This window comes from Hyla sarda, chromosome 9, assembly GCF_029499605.1.
Source record: "Hyla sarda isolate aHylSar1 chromosome 9, aHylSar1.hap1, whole genome shotgun sequence".
NCBI classification, from domain to species: Eukaryota; Metazoa; Chordata; class Amphibia; order Anura; family Hylidae; genus Hyla; species Hyla sarda.
The window spans coordinates 42674953-42692827 of record NC_079197.1 but is presented as its reverse complement, the minus strand read 5'-3'; the positions used below and the strand labels follow the sequence as shown (position 1 = coordinate 42692827).

The 17875-nt window shown below is 40.9% G+C and overlaps 1 protein-coding gene across 4 annotated transcripts in view; it reads right to left on the bottom strand.

Moving 5' to 3' along the window:
• The window catches only part of MID2 (midline 2), a 323798-nt gene that overhangs the window by 7798 nt on the left and 298125 nt on the right, over positions 1 to 17875 (bottom strand). For all 4 annotated transcript variants that reach the window (XM_056538348.1, XM_056538350.1, XM_056538349.1 and 1 more), the window contains one exon: positions 9237 to 9444. In XM_056538348.1, the coding sequence (XP_056394323.1) occupies positions 9237 to 9444 (208 nt within the window). The remainder of the gene's footprint in view (positions 1 to 9236; positions 9445 to 17875) is intronic.

The window sequence follows — 17875 nt, the reverse complement described above, 5'->3', positions numbered from 1 at the left end:
CATGGGAAATGCATATAACTCTGAACTCCACCAAGATGAGAATTGAATGTGCGCTGCCTCGCCACAGAGAGAGGATGCAGTACTGGACAAATGAATTTATTGCAAAATATTAAAAGGTGCACAACACGTTTCAAAGCCGGGCCGGCTTCTTTTTCAAGTACAACAGAGTGGAGAGGGCAGGTATAAATACACAAAACTCCCATATATAAGGACACATGATCACAAAAATATTACATAACCTACAAGTAGATTAAACATGTTGCAGGGAGAAGTATATATAAAGACATAAATATAAAAAACATAAATATATAAATAAAATGCTAGCTGCACACTTCAGTGGCGCTGCCAATGACAACAACACGTGCAAACAACAACTGGTGATCGGAATTGCAGTCCAATTCTACCGGTCAGTACTTTCCAGTTAGAGATGGATTTGATTGTGGTTAACAACATGTAATTTACCTGCTAACATGTGACTGGGGCTGTCAATATGTTGGGCGAACAGCTCAGACTGTGCGCCAGAGAATTAATAAGCACAGAGCGAATATTTAGAATACTTTCATGAAGCACAGTGTTTCGCGACACATCTGTTTAAAACATGATGGGGATATCAACGTTTTACACTTATCTATTATTGAAACTGTACCATCTGTAATCATCAATTGATTCTAGACTCTCATCAACAGGGAGTCATACTGGATTTTCATGTTAAACACATTAACCCCTGATGGTCTTAACAAGACCATTGAAAGAACCACCATCTGACGTGTTTTTGAAATTACTGGCTTCATGGAGGTTTTGTGATCAGTATCTTTTTACGTTTTTTATGTGTATTTTTATATGTAATCTTATAGGTATTATTTAATATTTATTCCTTGTGTGTGTGGATTTGTGTAGGGGCACGCCACCTGTGCATTTAGTTGCATGGGATGTGTGGCCCTGCACGGGTCCCCACGCATTGTTATGTGTAGATATAATTTGCTTGATTGTTCATGTTTTTGTGTTGTTGTCATTGACAGCGGCACTGAAGTGTGCTGCTAACGTTTTATTTTTATATTTGTGTTTTTTATATTTATGTCTTTATATACTTCTCCCTGCAATATGTTTAATCTACTTGTAGGTGATGTAATATGTTTGTGATCAGGTGACCTTAGATATGGGAGGAGATTTGTGCATTTATATCTGCCCTCTCTACTCTGTGTGTTGCCGGCCCGGCTTCGAAATGCGTTGTGCAGGTTTTAAGATTTTTAAGCAATAAATCCATTTGCTCAGTACTGCATCCTCTCTCTGTGGTGAGGCAGCGCACATTCAATCCTCGGCTGGGTGGAGTTCAGTGTCATAAGTAATCCAGATGTGGCACAGATGGATCACACAAACAACACAGTAGTTAAACCGAGTGCAATAGGTAAAGGTTATTAAAGGGGTACTCCGGTGAAAACCTTTTTTCTTTTAAATCAACTGGTGGCAGAAAGTTAAACATATTTGTAAATTACTTCTATTAAAAAATCTTAATCCTTCCTGTACTTATTAGCTGCTGAATACTACAGAGGAAATTCTTTTCTTTTTGGAATGCTCTCAGATGACATCACGAGCACAGTGCTCTCTGCTGACATTATTATAATAATAATAATAATAACGCTTTATTTATTGTTGTCCTTAGTGGGATTTGAACCCAATTCCCCAGCACTGCAAGGCAGCAGTGCTAACCACTGAGCCACCATGCTGCCCTTAGCATACATCTGCTATGCATGGTTGCGAAAATGGACAGAGTACTTACTATATAATGTATATAATAACAATATGTGTGGATAATACCATTATATGTATATTTGTAATATACATTTGGAAAAAAAAATGTGTATATTTTTGCATAATAAAAATGCTGTTTTGTCCCTGCAGCTATTTCCAGTGTGTCTCTGTGCAGAGGCAAATTACAGGAAGTGTGGGCAGAACAAGCAGGGCTCTGTGCAGTGAGGACAAGCAGGGCTCTGTATACTGAGGACAAGCAGGGCTCTGTACACTGAGGACAAGCAGGGCTCTGTACACTGAGGACAAGCAGGGCCCTGTACACTGAAGACAAGCAGGGCTCTATACAATGAGGACAAGCAGAGCTCTGTACACTGAGGACAAGCAGGGCTCTGTACACTGAGGACAAGCAGGGCTCTGTACACTGAGGACAAGCAGGGCTCTGTACACTGAGGACAAGTAGGGCTCAGTGCACTGAGGCTCTATGACATGCCCCCGGCTCACACAGCAGGATGATTGACAAGCCAGGAGCCTGCACAGAGCCCTGTTTGTCCGTCCCACACTTCATGTATTTTGTCTGTACACAGAGACACACAGGCAACAGCTGCATCTTTTTACCCAAAACTATACACATTATATAACCAATGTATGATATATATATATATATATATATATATATATATATATATATACATACACAAATATACATAATTGTATTATCTACATTATATATAAAACAAAACGTTTTTGCAAATGGAAGTGGCGATTAAAAAAGGTATCTTTCCTACAGAATATATTGAATATCATATAGATTTAATTGACATTTGTACCGTTGTTATTTGTCACTGCTATTTTATTACATTGTCCTATCTTCAATATTTCATTTACATGTGCTTACACTGTATAACATGGTATTATGGGAACCAACCAGTGAACATTACCTGAAGAACCAACACTTCAGGCTAAAGGAGAGAACGGACTGTCCATGCACATCCTACTGTACTATGCTAAAGTGGTACCTCCTAATTGAAGATATTTTAGTTCAAAGAACAAACGGTATCCCGCACTCACTGCAAGGCTTTAGCCCGACGACTCCGCTTCACATCCTCCATCAGATTCGGCTAGCGACTTCCTGCAGGGCGCTCAGAGGCGACTGCCAGCGGTTCTGCGATGGTATGCGCTTCTTCCGGCCACAAGAAGCGCATACCAGCGTGAAACTGCCGGCAGTCGCCTCTGAGTGTCCTGTAGGAAGTCGTTAGCCGAATCTGATGGAGGATGTGAAGCGGAGTCGTCGGGCTAAAGCCTTGCAGTGAGTGCGGGATACTGTTTGTTCTTTGTACTAGAATACTGCAGTCGCTTGAATATATTTCTGGGTCCCAGCACCACCAGAACCGCAGACCCAGGACCTTTATCTCCCTAAGGTTAGGTTTCCACTTTTTTTGGGGGGCAAAAATGCCAATAAAAACTCCCATTCTGCCTCATGGCGTTTTTTTTTGTGAAAAAACACTGTGGCCAGATGTTAGCTGAATGTCAATAGGGAACTTCAAAATGCCATATCCATTTGGTGTTTTTCAGTTTGGCATTTTTTGTAATCCCTTAAGGACTCTTTTTCCTCATCACCTTCTAAAAATCATAACACTTTCAAATTTGCACATAAAATTTCATATGATGGCTTATTTATAGCACCACCAATTCTACTTTGCAGTGACAATAGTCATTTTACCAAAAAATCCACGGCGAAAGAGAAAACAAAATCATTTTTAGGTCAAAATGCCAAAGGGGCCAAAAAAACAAAAAAAAACAAGTGGAAACCTAGCCTAAGCATGCTAGTAACAAGGGTGAAGGAATCTCTTCAGTGCTGGGAGAAGTAATGCCATTTTATTTGTTTTTTCTGCCTACTGATTAATTCCAGATATTTAACTTCTGTATCACCTTAACAGACTGTACTTTCCTCCTACTGCTGTGGAAGATTGGCCGCCAGGTTCCAGGAAAGGAATGCTACATTTTTCATACATTCCTGTTTTATGGTTGTCTTACTGCACTTCCAACAGCACAACACTTCCCGTCATCATACTGTATGTATGTAGGTAGGGTAAGAACTAGTGTTCTCAGAGCCACAATGATATTTGAGCAGGTGATATGTACCACTACTACTACTCCTATTATCCATATATTACCCACTGGATCTCTAGTCACTGCACACTTGTTAGCACATGCATACAACAATGTTATAGAAATATAGAATGTGTTGGCAGATAAGAGCCATTTGGCCCGTCTAGTCTGCCCAATATCCTGAATACTATGAATAGTTCCTGGTCCTATCTTATATGAAGGATAGCCTTATGCCTATCCCATGCATGCTTAAAGGGGTACTCCATGCTCAGCGTTCGGAACAAAAGGTTTTGAACGCTTAGAGCCAGCGCCGGGGGCTCATAACGCCATGCCCCACCTCTTCGTGATGTCACACTCCACCCCTTCAATGCAAGTCTATGGGAGGGGATGTGATGGCCGTCATGCCCCCTCCCATAGACTTGCATTGAGGGGGTAGGGCATGACATCATGAGTAATGATGAGCGGCATTGCCCATATTCGGATTTGCGATATTTCGCGAATATATAGACGAATATTCATCCTATATACGTGAATTTCGCATATTCATTATATTTGCATATTCGCATATGTGAATATTCACATAATCTCGTATTTGAGGAAGACACCAGTGAGGGGGTGGGCAACTTTACTATTGGTTGTTAGGGATGTTGTTGATAACCTCTGACAAGTGTATTTGCATCATTCTAATTGGCCCACAAGTGAAAAGAAGGAATATGTGAATACTCACATATGCGAATATGCGCATATGCAAATATTCGCATATGCGAATATGTGTATATGCAGGAAAAAAGCGAATATTCGCAATTTTGAATATATATAGCGAATATATTCGCAATATTCACGAATTTGCGATATTCGCGATAAAAATTTGAAATGCGAATATTCGCACCCAACACTAATCATGAGGAGCCATGACTATTTTGTTGCGAACGCTGAGCAGCCGAGTACCCTTTTAAATTCCTCCACTGTATTTGCAGCGACCACTTCTGCAGGAAGGCTATTCCACGCACCCACTACTCTCTCAGTAAAGTTATACTGTTCTGATCCGGAGATGATAGTACGAGCATGAACATACCGTATGTAGAGTATATGTATCTGGATATGAACAGCAATAAATAAAGAATCTGAGTCCCATCTTGTATAAATCAGGTTAGAGAATATATTTAAAGCGCAATGCAGCTGACCCCGCCATTGCCAGGAGCAAAGATGTTAATGCTAAGAGAGTGGGATCCTCTAAACCGCCATTTACTTAAAGCCAGCAAGAGGTAAACGCTTCACTGATGTGTCTCTCTGCCTAATCTCTGACTAATGCATAACAATGTTAAAAATGTATTAACTGCACAGTGTCACTAGAAAGGGATTCTGGGTAATACGTCCACAATGAGGAGAGATTTTGCTTGTGGGTTTTTATTAACTCGGCAAAACAGATTTCCTTTGCGCCGAAACCTAAACATTATGAACACCTCGGCAGCAAGGAATGGGATATTTTTTTTTAACGTTTAGAAAGCCTGAAGTGCTATGTACCTTATTAAAAATGAATGTCTGAGGTCTGCACGCTGCATGTTAAACAGACTGTGTGCGAGAATTTTAAGCAGAGTCGACAGCATCATTGTAATAGAAGTTGTCAGGAACCAACTGACCACGTAGCGTGGCACCCAGAGGCGGGAGGGAGGCAGAGTGCAGCGGGAACACCGGACCATTAAAAGTTATTATAACAGACTCAGACATCCATTCACTGTATACGACATTGTTTTCCAAGCAGGGTGCCTCCAGCTGTTGAAAAACTACATCTCCCAGCATTCCCGGACAGCCTTCGGCTGTCCGGGCATGCTGGGAGTTGTAGTTTTGCAACAGCTGGAGGCACTCTGGTTGGAAAACACTCTTTTACGATAAGAGAAAGGAGAGTGAAAGATTTCCTAATGCAAATATGGTCATATGAGTATAGGGATATTAACAGAAGGGAAACAAGATTACATTAGATTTACCAATAAGATGATGCAGCCAGTGAGTCAGAACTTATATTAAAATTCCAAATCAAGGTACTTTTGGACTTAAGGGGAAGGTGACATATGTCAATTCCACTCTCTTTTAGACTATGGTGGTTGACAAGTATTTAAAAAAATAATTCTAACGTTCTAGATATGTAAAAAAATAAAATAAAAAAATATGTACTTTCTAGTTGTCATAGGAGACCTTCCATGGGGTTCTTACAACATATGCACATGTGGTTAGGGGTGTGATGCAGGGCAGATGGAATTACATTAGTGGCAGATGGCATTAACCCATTGTATTTGTGACGCCAGGACATGGTTTATCCTCAATATACCGCTGGATCCTGGGCTAGGCACAGGGGCAATAATGAATCCGACGCCAAGTTATGGACAATGGTAGCTTTACTGAGTGACAGATGGTATAGTCTATACAGTGTAGCCAGGCCCACGGAGGTGACCAGTGACTTCAGAGACCTTAAAGGCTTGCTGGGACTTGAAGTAGAATGGGACAATTTAGTGCAGGCCACGCTGACTTGACAGATGACTTTGACTTGACTGACTTGTGACTGACAATGCTGTGACTGTGACATACTTGGACATACTTGTAGCTTGTGGCTGCAGGACTTTACTTGAGGCCTCCTATGACTCCAGACACACTCCTGGACTCGACTGCACTGAACCTCAGATTATCAGAAAGAGAGCAGAGCTCTGAGAGAGAGAGAAGAGACTCCTCCCAGGGCTCTTATGGGGGAGACTCTAGTGGGATCCCATTGGTCACACTTAAGTCACCTGGTCACTGGACTCTAGTGGGATCCCATTGGTCACACTTAAGTCACCTGGTCACTGATAACTCCTGGGTAACAATCACATGATAACTGAAGATCACATTTCTTAAAGTTATAACACTTCATAACACAAAACATATGTACATGAGGAGACGGGTGTAAGGGGGGCCCAGGGGACACTGAAGGGAGGCTACCTGACAGGACAGCAAGGGTACGGGGTAACAACTCCCGTACTGGGCTACCACAGAGAAGGTAGCCTCTGCTGAAGAGTTAAAACCTAACCATCAAGGGCCGGGGGAGGGGGGGGGGGGGTCAAGAGACTTACATATGTTGCAGTCATTGAAAAGGAACAAAAGGAAGGAGGAAAAGTTCTGCTATGTACTCAGGGAGATTTATCAAAACCTGCCCAGAGGAAAAGCTGCAGATCGCTTCTTTCATTTTTGAAAAGGCCTCTGAAAAATGAAAGAAGCAACCTGATTGGTTGCTATGGGCAACTCAGCAACTTTTCCTCTGGACAGGTTTTGATAAATCTCTCCCACAGTATTTAACACCTTAAGGACCAGGCGTTTTTCTGTTTTTGCACTTTTGTTTTTTCCCTTTTAAAAATCATAACCCTTTCGAATTTTGCATCTAAATCCATATGAGGGCTTATATTTTGCACCACCAATTCTACTTTGTAATGACATCAGTAATTTTACCAAAAAATCTACGGTGAAACAGGAAAAAAATAATTGTGCGACAAAATGAAAGAAAATTTTTTTTGGGTAAAAATGACCCTTTATCTTTATTCTCTAGGTCCATACGATTAAAATAATACCCTACTTATATGGGTTTCATTGTGTTGTACTTTTGGAAAAAATCATAACTACATGCACGAAAATTAATACATTTAAAATTGTCATCTTCTGACCCCTATAACTTTACATTTTTCCACGTACAGGGCTATATGAGGGCTCATATTTTGCACTGTGATCTGAAGTTTTATTTGAACCTATTTTTGTTTTGATTGGACTTTTTGATTGTTTTTTATTCATTTTGTATGGTAACCAAGGTGACCAAAAATACGCTATTTTGGACTTTGGAATTCTTTACGCCATTGACCGTGCGGTTTAATTAATTATTTATTTTTATAGTTCGGACATTTACGCATGCAGCGATACCAGATATGTTTATTTTTATTATGTTTATATATTTTTTATATGGAACTTAGAAAAAGGGGGGTGATTTTAACTTTTAACCCCTTAAAGATGCAGCCCTTTTTCCCCTTAAGGACTGAGCCCTTTTTCGCAATTCTGACCACCGTCGCTTTACGAATTAATAACGCAAAAATACTTTTACTGAATATTCTGATTCTGAGATTGTTTTTTCGTGACATATTCTACTTTATTTTGGTGGTAAATTTTCGGCGTTATTTGCATCCTTTTTTGGTGAAAAATCCCAACATTTCATGAAAATTTTGAAAATTTTGCATTTTCCGAACTTTGAAGTTCTCTACTTGTAAGGAAAATGGATATTCACAATAAATTACATTTTTATTCACAAATACAATATGTCCACTTTATGTTGGCATCATAAAATGGACATATTTTTACTTTTTGAAAAAATTTGAGGGCTTCAAAGTAGGGCAGCAATTTTCAAAAAATTCATGAAAATTGCTAAATCTGAAGGGACAGATGTTACAGAACTACAACTCCCAGCATGCCTGGGCAGTCCAGGCATGCTGAGAGTTGTAGTTTGGCAACATCTGGAGGGCTACCGTTTGGGCACCACTGTAACCGTGGTTTCCAAACTGTGACCCTCCACATGCTGCTAAAGTACAACTCCCAGCATGCCCAGACCGCCGCAGCAAGACCATCCCGCTTTGCGGCGGGCTCTGGTGAATACCAGTAGCAACCTAAAACCGGTCCACCGCTACGGTCCACACCAATCCCTCGCTGACACAGAGGATCCACATCCAGCCTGCCGAATCCTAAAAGTAGTATGTCACCTATTTGAGACTTGTATTGTTTCCTATGAGAACTGATGAATCTGGTAATGGTATTGTGCTTTTATTAGTTGTATATGGTATCTATTCATGCAACTTTTATTTTCTATATAATAGCATAAATGTATCATGTTGTAGATATTTGACGCCATGGAAAACTGTAAAAGGGTTAAATTACATTTTTCATTTTTTGTTTCCTTTTCTTTTTCATAAAATTGAATGGCACATTACGGTGCTAACCATTAGTTTTGAATTCAGAGGAGCACTGGGAATACACAGATCACATTCCCTTGGCCTTCTCTGCCTTACGTGACAGAGTAAACTTCAAAAGCTTTCACGTGAACGGTGCAAACACGAACCCGTCCTTCCTGCACATCACTTACTAGCTACACAAGGTATAAGCAGTTATTATATTGTGGCCACAACGGGATTAAACAAAAGCGTCACACACTTCCTTGCAGTCTCGCCTCCTCAGAAATGTGAAGAGTTCTCCTTCCAAGAAGTCAGGTGTCTTGTGTATACTTGACAGCTGATACTTCTGAGCCCCGATGGATACAATTGATCCTGAGAAATATAACTGTGGTGAACAATCTTATTATACTATTTTGATTTACTTACCAAGTAGAATTTCCGACAGCTACTTCCCAGTAATGGCATCCACTGTCAATAAAGACATTGCCCGTTGCCCCATAGCATCCACTTCCACTGAAGCGCTCTGGTGTATGACTCTTTTTGAGGGAACTTTCTTCTTTTTCCATTTGCATTCCATCATTGGTAATTTTTAGCTTCTTATGTGCAAATTTAGGGTCTAGCTTAAATGGCTGGCCTATAAAAACAAACAATATAAGATGATTATGAACAAATATATAATATTCTATACAACAACCTAACTTATACATATAGGGGGAGATTTATCAAACCCTGTGCAGAGAAAGAGTGGTGCAGTTGCCCATAGCAACCAATCAGATTGCTTCTTTCATTTTCCACAGGCCTCTAAAGAGGCCTGTGGAAAATGAAAGAAGCAATCTGATTGGTTGCTATGGGCAACTGCACCACTCTTCCTCTGCACAGGGTTTGATAAATCTCCCCCATAGAGTAGGTCACTACAGAACATGCCATGATACCCAGATCTCATAGCCTGTTGGTTTGTGATTTCGCATTCACGATACTATCAAGGGGATGATACCTACAGACATACCTATATTCAATACCTATGTTCGAGCACCAATCTAGCAGATCAGCCCCCGTTCAATGACTCTTTCATACAGCTCAATGATTGCGCAGCCAGGGTCGCACAAAAACCTTTCGGGTACGTTCCCACACGGCGTATTTTGCTGCGTATTTGCTGCTGCGTATTTTATTTTCCCTGTTGAAGTCAATGGGTAGGAAAATACGCAGCACCAAATACGCAGCAAATACGCAGCAAAATACGCCATGTGGGAATGCACCCTTAAACTTACAAAAAGTTGTAGAAAGGTCCCAGTAAAAAGAACTAAGTGTCTCTGTTGCAAGGGTGTTTTACATGGGGGTAAATAATGGCCAAACAATTATTGCCCCATGTAAAATATCCAGCGATCAGCTGACAATGATGTAAGTGAAAGCCACATGGATAATTGCCTCAAAGCTTAGACACGACCTCTGCCCATTTAAGGTCTTCAACTTGACAGGTCCTCTTTTCATCCTATTTAAATAATAATGATTTATTTATATAGCACACACAAATACCACAGTGCCTGACACTCAAATTGTTCCCTATCCCCATTCTTCTTTAACTTCTTATAGGGGTTATCCAGGGCAAAACTTTATATTTATATATATATATATATATATATATATATATATATATATATATATATATATATATATCAACTGGCTCCAGAAAGCAAAACAGATTTGTAAATTACTTCTATCAATTCTTAATCCTTTCAGTACTTTTGAGCTGCTGAAATTGAGTTGTTCTTTTCTGTCTAAGTGCTCTCTGATTACACCTGTCTCGGGAACTGTCCAGAGTAGAAGCAAATCCCCATAGCAAACTTCTTCTACTCTGTGCAGTTCCCGAGACAAGCAGAGATGTCAGCAGAGAGCACTGTTGCCAGACAGAAAAGAACAACTCAACTTCAGCAGCTGATAATTATTGGAAGGATTAAGATTTTTTATTGGAAATAATTTACAAATCTGTTTAACTTTCTGGAGCCAGTTGATATAAAAACAATTTTTTTCCTGGAATACCCCTTTAAGTACAAAGCCCATTTTGAGTTTTTTTTTTTGCATTCTCATTTTTTCATCCTCCCCTTAAAAATCATAACACTTTAAATTTTGCACCTACAGACCCATATATATGGCTTGTTTTTGCGCCACCAATTATACTTTGTAATGACCAATCATTTTATAAGAAAATCTACTGCAAAAACTAAAAATAAAAACACTATTTTGTAACTTTTGGGGGCTTCTGATTCTACACAGTGTAATTTTCAGTAAAAATTACACCTTATCTTTATTCTGTAGGTCCATATGGTCACAAGGATATTCATATAGGTTTTGTTTTATTTTACTACTTTCAAAAATTTTTTTATAACTACTGTACATGCACCAAAATTAGTATGTTTGAAATTGTCATCTTCTGACCTCTATAACTTTTAAATTTTTCCGCATCCGTGGCTATATGAGGGCTAATTTTTTGCGCCATGGTCTGTAGTTTTTAGTGGTACCTTTTTTGTTTTGATGGAACTTTTTGATTGCTTTTTAAAAGTTTTTTTTATGGTATATGAAATGACCAAAAATGCACAATTTTGGACTTTGGTATTTGTTTACGTGTATGCCATCGGCCGTGCGGTTTAGCTAACCTTATAATTTAATAGTTTGGACATTTATGCACGTGGCGGTACCACATTTTTAAATTTTTTATTACTTTATTTTATTTTCAAAAAAATGGGAAAAGGGGGTGATTTAAACTTTTAATAGGGAAGGGGTTAATTCACTTTTATTAACTTTTTTTTTTAATGCAATCTCTTACACTGATCAATGATATGCCATAGCATAGCATTGATCAGTGTTCTCAGCACTCTGCTGCTCTGGCCTGCTGAGCAGGAGATAGCCGAATGGACAACGAGGAGGCAGGTGAGGACCCTGCAGTCATCCAGTAAGCTGATCGGGACATTGTGATTTTGCGCTATAGTCCCGATCAGCTTCGCTGAGCTGCCGGGATAGTTTTAGTTTCATTTTAGATGCCGTAATCAACTTTGATTACGGTGTCTAAAGGGTTAATGCCAGGCATCGGCATTAGCTGTGGGTCCTGGCTGCCTATAGCAACTGGGACCCACCAGGTTTAACCTGCTCTCCGCTCGTGAGAACGGTTTAAACTCTGTAAACGGGACCAGGGTGTATGCCCTTGAACCCTGGTCCTTAAGTACCAGGGCATACCGGTACGCCCTTGGACAGGTTAAAGTCTTTGGGAGGAAACCGGGATACTAACAGAAACCCACTGAAACACAGGGAGAACATATAAACTCACTGTCACTAGTAAGATGTGATCCTTAGATTCTAGCACTGCAAGGCCACAGTGCTAACCACTAAGCCACCCTGAGTACTGCTGTAGGTATGTAACTGTATGTTTAGTTTTTTAAAGGGGCATCCCTATCTGCAAAAGTTATCCTTTATCAGCAGAATACAGAATACAAAGCTGATCATTGGAGGTCAGAAAGCTGGGACCCCCTACGCATAACAAAAATTAACAAAAATTTTCCCCTATATAAATAAAACTACACTTTGTTCATTTTCTATGGGGCAACCTTAGAGGTTGGACACCCTTTTAGAGATAGGAATACCTCTCCTACCATTCATTTTGACTGTTCTTCTAAGTCTACTTTAAATCAATAGAGTTTTCCAAACAGTGTGGCTCGCGCTGTTGTGAAACTACAACTCCCATCATGCCTGGACAGCCTTTGGCTGTCCAGGTATGATGGGAATTGTAGTTTTGCAACAGCTGGAGGAACACTGTCTGAGAAACACTACAACAGAGTACGAACTGACTTGCTTGCCACTGGTGGTTGGGAATAAAAACAGCCTGTTCTTGGTTTTGATGGGGATTCTAGTAACTGAACCCCTGTAATCATTATTTTATGACATATCCTGATATGTAGTTATACAATTTTAGGGCAGGGTCACACAGGGGTGCATCTGCAGAGTATTTCGCACTGCGGATGCGCCAACAGCAGTCACGGAGGGACTGTGGCCAGCTAGCTCTATGTGTTTGCTCGTAGTAGCGGATTTTCCGCTGTAGAAATCCACCCCTACGAGCGGACACACAGAGCTACCTGGCCAAAGCCGGGAGTTTGATCTGCAGTCCCTCTGAAATACATTGCAGATGTGCACCCTGTGACCCTGCCCTTTTGAGGGAAACCCATCAAACAGTTTCTTTGTTCATAAGGCTAAGTTTAAACTTGTTGTTTTTTTTTTTTTTTGGGCCCAAAAAAAAACACCAAAAGAAAAAACGGAAATTGCATTTTTGGCCCCTTTGACATTTAAAAAAAAAATTAGTTAGGTACCAAACATAAATAAATAAATAAATAAAAAAGGATGCAGTAGTGATGGCAAAAAATGTATTTAACAAAATGTATATTTTTTATAACAAAATTTGTATTAATTTTTAAAGAGGGATCAATTTATGTGGGCAGGCAGGGCACTTAAAATGTAGCTGACAATAATAAAAATGTAGTGTGTGTGTTTTTCACTTTTTTATTTCTTTATTTTTTTTACATGGAAAATAATGTTCCATGATGGGAGTAGTAGTTCCTGTACTAAAGACAGATCATCCTGGGTGTCACTCCTGACACCCGCTGTGATCATCCTGTATAATGTATAGATGCGGGCGGCCACTCTTCTATGGTCCCCTGCACTGCCGTTTATACACATCGATTCATATTTCCCACAGAGAGTTGTGATTGGCTGGAACCATCTGGCCAATCACAGCTCTCGGGAAATATGAATAGGTGTATATATACGTCAGTGCAGGGGACCATAGAAGAGCAGCTGGCCGCATCTATACAGGAGGTTCTCAACAGTTGTCAGAAGTGACAACCAGGGCGGTCTGTACAAAAAAAAAATTAAAACCACCTGCAAAAACGCCAATTTTTTTACTCCCATACACTTCTATGGGAGAAAAATGCCACAATTTCAGGGCACAAAATGCCATAGGCTCAACATGCTGCAACTTTGCAAAACCACCAAGGAGCTAAAAAAGAGTGAAAAAAACTGAATAAAAAAAGGATTTAAAAAACGCCAAACTGAAAAATGCTAAGTGGAAAAAGAATTTAGCGATTTCTCATTGATTTACAGCTGACATCTGGCCGCAGCGTTTTTTCAATGAAAAAAACCCATGTGGCCATTTTGGTGTTTTTTTGGGGAAAAATGCAAAAAAAACAAGTGGAAATTTAGCCTAAGGGATCCCAAGAATTGACAGAGAACGGTAAGTCAGCGGTCCATGTGTGGAGGGAATGACTTTCTTACAAAGTGGACACTGGTCCACCTTGCTGCATTTCAAAAGAGCATTTCACCCTACTGAGTGAATAGTAATAAGTAATTTATATATAGCTGGAATCCGATTCTGTCACTAGTTTATTCAGCCATCAGATAAGGCAGCATAAACCTAGTGACCGATTCCCTTTAAATATAAAGTACAAATGACTGAGAAAGAAGATAACTAACATTTTGGTCTTAATCTTGAATTTATTCTTGTTATATTTCTTATCTGAAGGCAGCATAAAAGTGAACAACAATCCTAATGAAATTTTGGCTACTATGGGCCTTATTTACTAAGAGTGTCGGGTTTTTACTAGTGGGAAAAGTTGTTTCAGACTTGCAGGATTCCTCTCTGTTTACTATTGGGAAAAGTCGGGAACATTTTCTGACCAGCTTTTTTCTATTTCCAGCCATTTACCCATAGAATTTTCTGTGAATTCCATAGTAAATCGGTCGGGTTGTGAAACCATGCCCCTTTTTGGTTAGCCTCACCCCATTTTGTGACAAACCCCACCCCTTTTCCATGTTTGTCGGATTTTTCAGGCGCACACTGTCGCACACTGGCGCACAGTGGCGCAGACATGTCTCAGACAAAATAACCAGACAAAAACTGGTCAGTTTCAGCTTAGTAAATGAGGCTCTATATGTCAGTAGAATATACTGAGTTTCTTAGTAAGACAAGACATAATCCAGCATTTTGTTCTTGTCCAGGGATCTTGCTCGGGGTTGCAAGCAATTTCTCCCACTATCTTCGATACCTACAAACACTGTGGTTTTGTCATTTTAGTGTAATGTGGCAGACAATGATATAGCGTCTTGAAAGTCATCCCCGTCAACACATGCATCATGAGAGGGTGCCTTGACAGTGGCTATTAGGGAAGCTGTAGGGAGTGTTCTGGAGGACGTTTGGGAACAATTTTAGAAGCAGAATTATTTCAGAGCGCTCAGACAATACATTTGATATGAGACAATTTTTCTACATTAACAATAAACAGTCTGGTTTGAAGAAACTGCCGTACCCTATTTAAAATTTAGCAAGTAAAATGCCCACCGTATCACCCACCGAATGTATTAGCTGCAGGCAGATAAATCAATTTGAATCCACAGATATGAGTTTTATTGGTAAATGGTCGTACACGCTTTATATTTGGCTTGTCAGACTCCTGATTTGAAATCTTATTGAGTGTCTGAGCTTTTAAAGGCTGCTATTTCAGGCTGAGACAGGTGCCAAGGCTTATAAAGAAAATGCACGTTCACAATGAATTGGAAGTTCCTGCAAGGGCAGAGTCATTTTAGCAGTACGAGATAGCATTAAATTCAGAATTCATAGTGAATAACAGCTTCCTCTAAGCAAAGACAGAAAATTTGGTTTTAATAGAAATACCGCATCTTTCTCCCTTGGACATAGTAAGTACAAAGTCTCTGTAGATGGTTTCCTGTGGCTTAATGTTCCTGGGAGAGGAAAATGATGTTCAATTTTTAGTAACAATCGCTAATATAGAAAATAGAGTATATTCTACTGCTAAAATCTAGACATACATTTGCACAATGTACAAGATCACAGAGACTGGACAAACAAGATCTTAAATAAGTAAATAAGTATAAGTGCCCCAGTGTCACCTGAAGTCAAATATTCAACAGTATATAAAGAATAGCACATAGGAACAAAAAACAATGTTGCACAACATGTAAAAAAGGGGAAAAAAGAAGGGGAAAAAAAGAAATATATGTAGCACAAATTATAAGGGCACCATTAAACACTTCCAAAATACTTTGGCTTCCATACATGTTTCTTAGATATGTTATTCTTACCTTCAAATAAGCTGTATTACCTTTTAATGTCTTAAATAAAGAATTATGTATTTACTTAATTTAAGGTGCATGCTGGATACTTACTCCATTTCCTGTCTTCAGAATGAGCAATCCATAGTAGATTTGTAAAGTTACGACTCCCTGCACCTCTGCCGATGTTTGAAGAGGCGACAGTACTTTGCAATAATGATAGCTGATGGTCCTGTGGTGGCCCAGTATGGGAGATGTTGCCCCGTACCGTTGCTGCCCTGTCAGGTAGCCTCCTTTTGTGTCCCCAGGGCCCCTTGCACTTGTTTCCCCCTTGTACATATGTTCTGCAGTGTATTGTATTATAAAATGTGTTGTATCTTTAAGAGTTATGTCATGTGATTGTTACCCAGGAGATACCAGTGACCAGGTGATCCCAAGAGTGACCTATGGGCTTTCTGCTAGTCTCCCCCATGCAAGCCCTGGGTGGAGCTAGCTTCTCTCTCTTCGAGCTTAGAGCTCTTGCTTCCTGCTGAGGTCCAGTGCAGTCATGCTGGAGACCTCAAAGTCAAGTCCTGCAGCCACCATCAAGTCAAGTAAGCTTAAGTCACAGCTTTATGAGTCAAGTCAGTCCCTGTCATCTGTCAAGTCAGCGTGGTCTGCATCCAATTGTCCAGTCCAACTACAAGTTCCAGCAAGCCCTTAAGATCTCTGCGTCACTGGTCACCTCCTTGGGCCCTGACTGAACTGTATAGACTTTACCAACTGTCTACCCTCAGTAAAGCTACCATTGTCAGTAACTTGGCCTCAGAGTCTTTATTGCCCCTGTGCCTAGTCCATGATCCAGCGGTATACCTTCGGGTGGTTATCGGCTAAACCACGCCCTCGCGTCATGAATACAAGGGAATAAATGCCATCTGCCCCTAGGGTAACAACATCTGCCCTGCACCACACACCCCGCCACCACAACTTTTGGCGTCACGAACAGGATACGAATGTGCACCTTATGCCACAAATTCTTCCCCCTAGTCTGAACTGTGTCCAATATTGTCTGCAAAAACCGCATGCTGATGCGATTTAAGTCTGCGCCAAAAAGTGTATGGGACTTTCTCTATGAAATGTGAGGCGCTTGTGAAATAGAGAGGGAGGTGAAGAAAAGTTTGTTTCCTGCTATTTGGAACAGTATGGAAGTCATGAAAAGCATGTGTAAGATCAGATCAGAAACTATATTAGGTTGCCAAGTATTGCCTGTACCTGCAAGGGTTAAAGATGTGCTGGAGAAGCGCGTGAAAATGTCCCGCCCTGGTCAGCATCCTGCCCCTGGGCGTGGAAACCATGTTGTTGTATCGATGCCGAAGTGCAACTGTGAAGATCCCCCCCCTTTTTCCCGGGGGGCGGAAGTCAGCGCTGCACTGCTGACACACTTCTGGACGGCGGCCTTTTCCCCGAAGCCCTGCATAAAAGAAGCAGTGCCGCTGGAAGTCAGTAAGAGAAGAAGCATGGCGGAACAGGCAAGCACACAAGCAGAGAGTTCCAAGATGGTGCTGGAGGTCCGGAAAGTTTACGCTGCACAAATGTTTCAGCTGGCAAATCGTCTACAGCGCATCTCCATCAGGGCCAAAGAGGCCTGCTACCACGCCCCGCTGCCCGAGGACGATGGAGACTGGCCACCAACCCCAGAGGAGAGAACGCCAGCGTCTTCCAGTGCATCATCGCGGGTGAGGCTGTCCCCTCACCACCCGACCTGGGGGTCCTGGGCTGAAATTCCCACCAAGGAGTCAGAAGTGAGTACCCCGGCTGAGGCCGCGTTCTCAACCCCTCCTTCTTTCCCTAGCCCAGATCAAACCCCCCAGGTCCAGAAGTCTGCTGTATGTCCCTGGTCACCATCATTACCCCGGTGGCTCTTTGGCGATGAGCCTGGACTAATCCAATCCATGAAGGAGCACCTTCTTTCCCTGCCA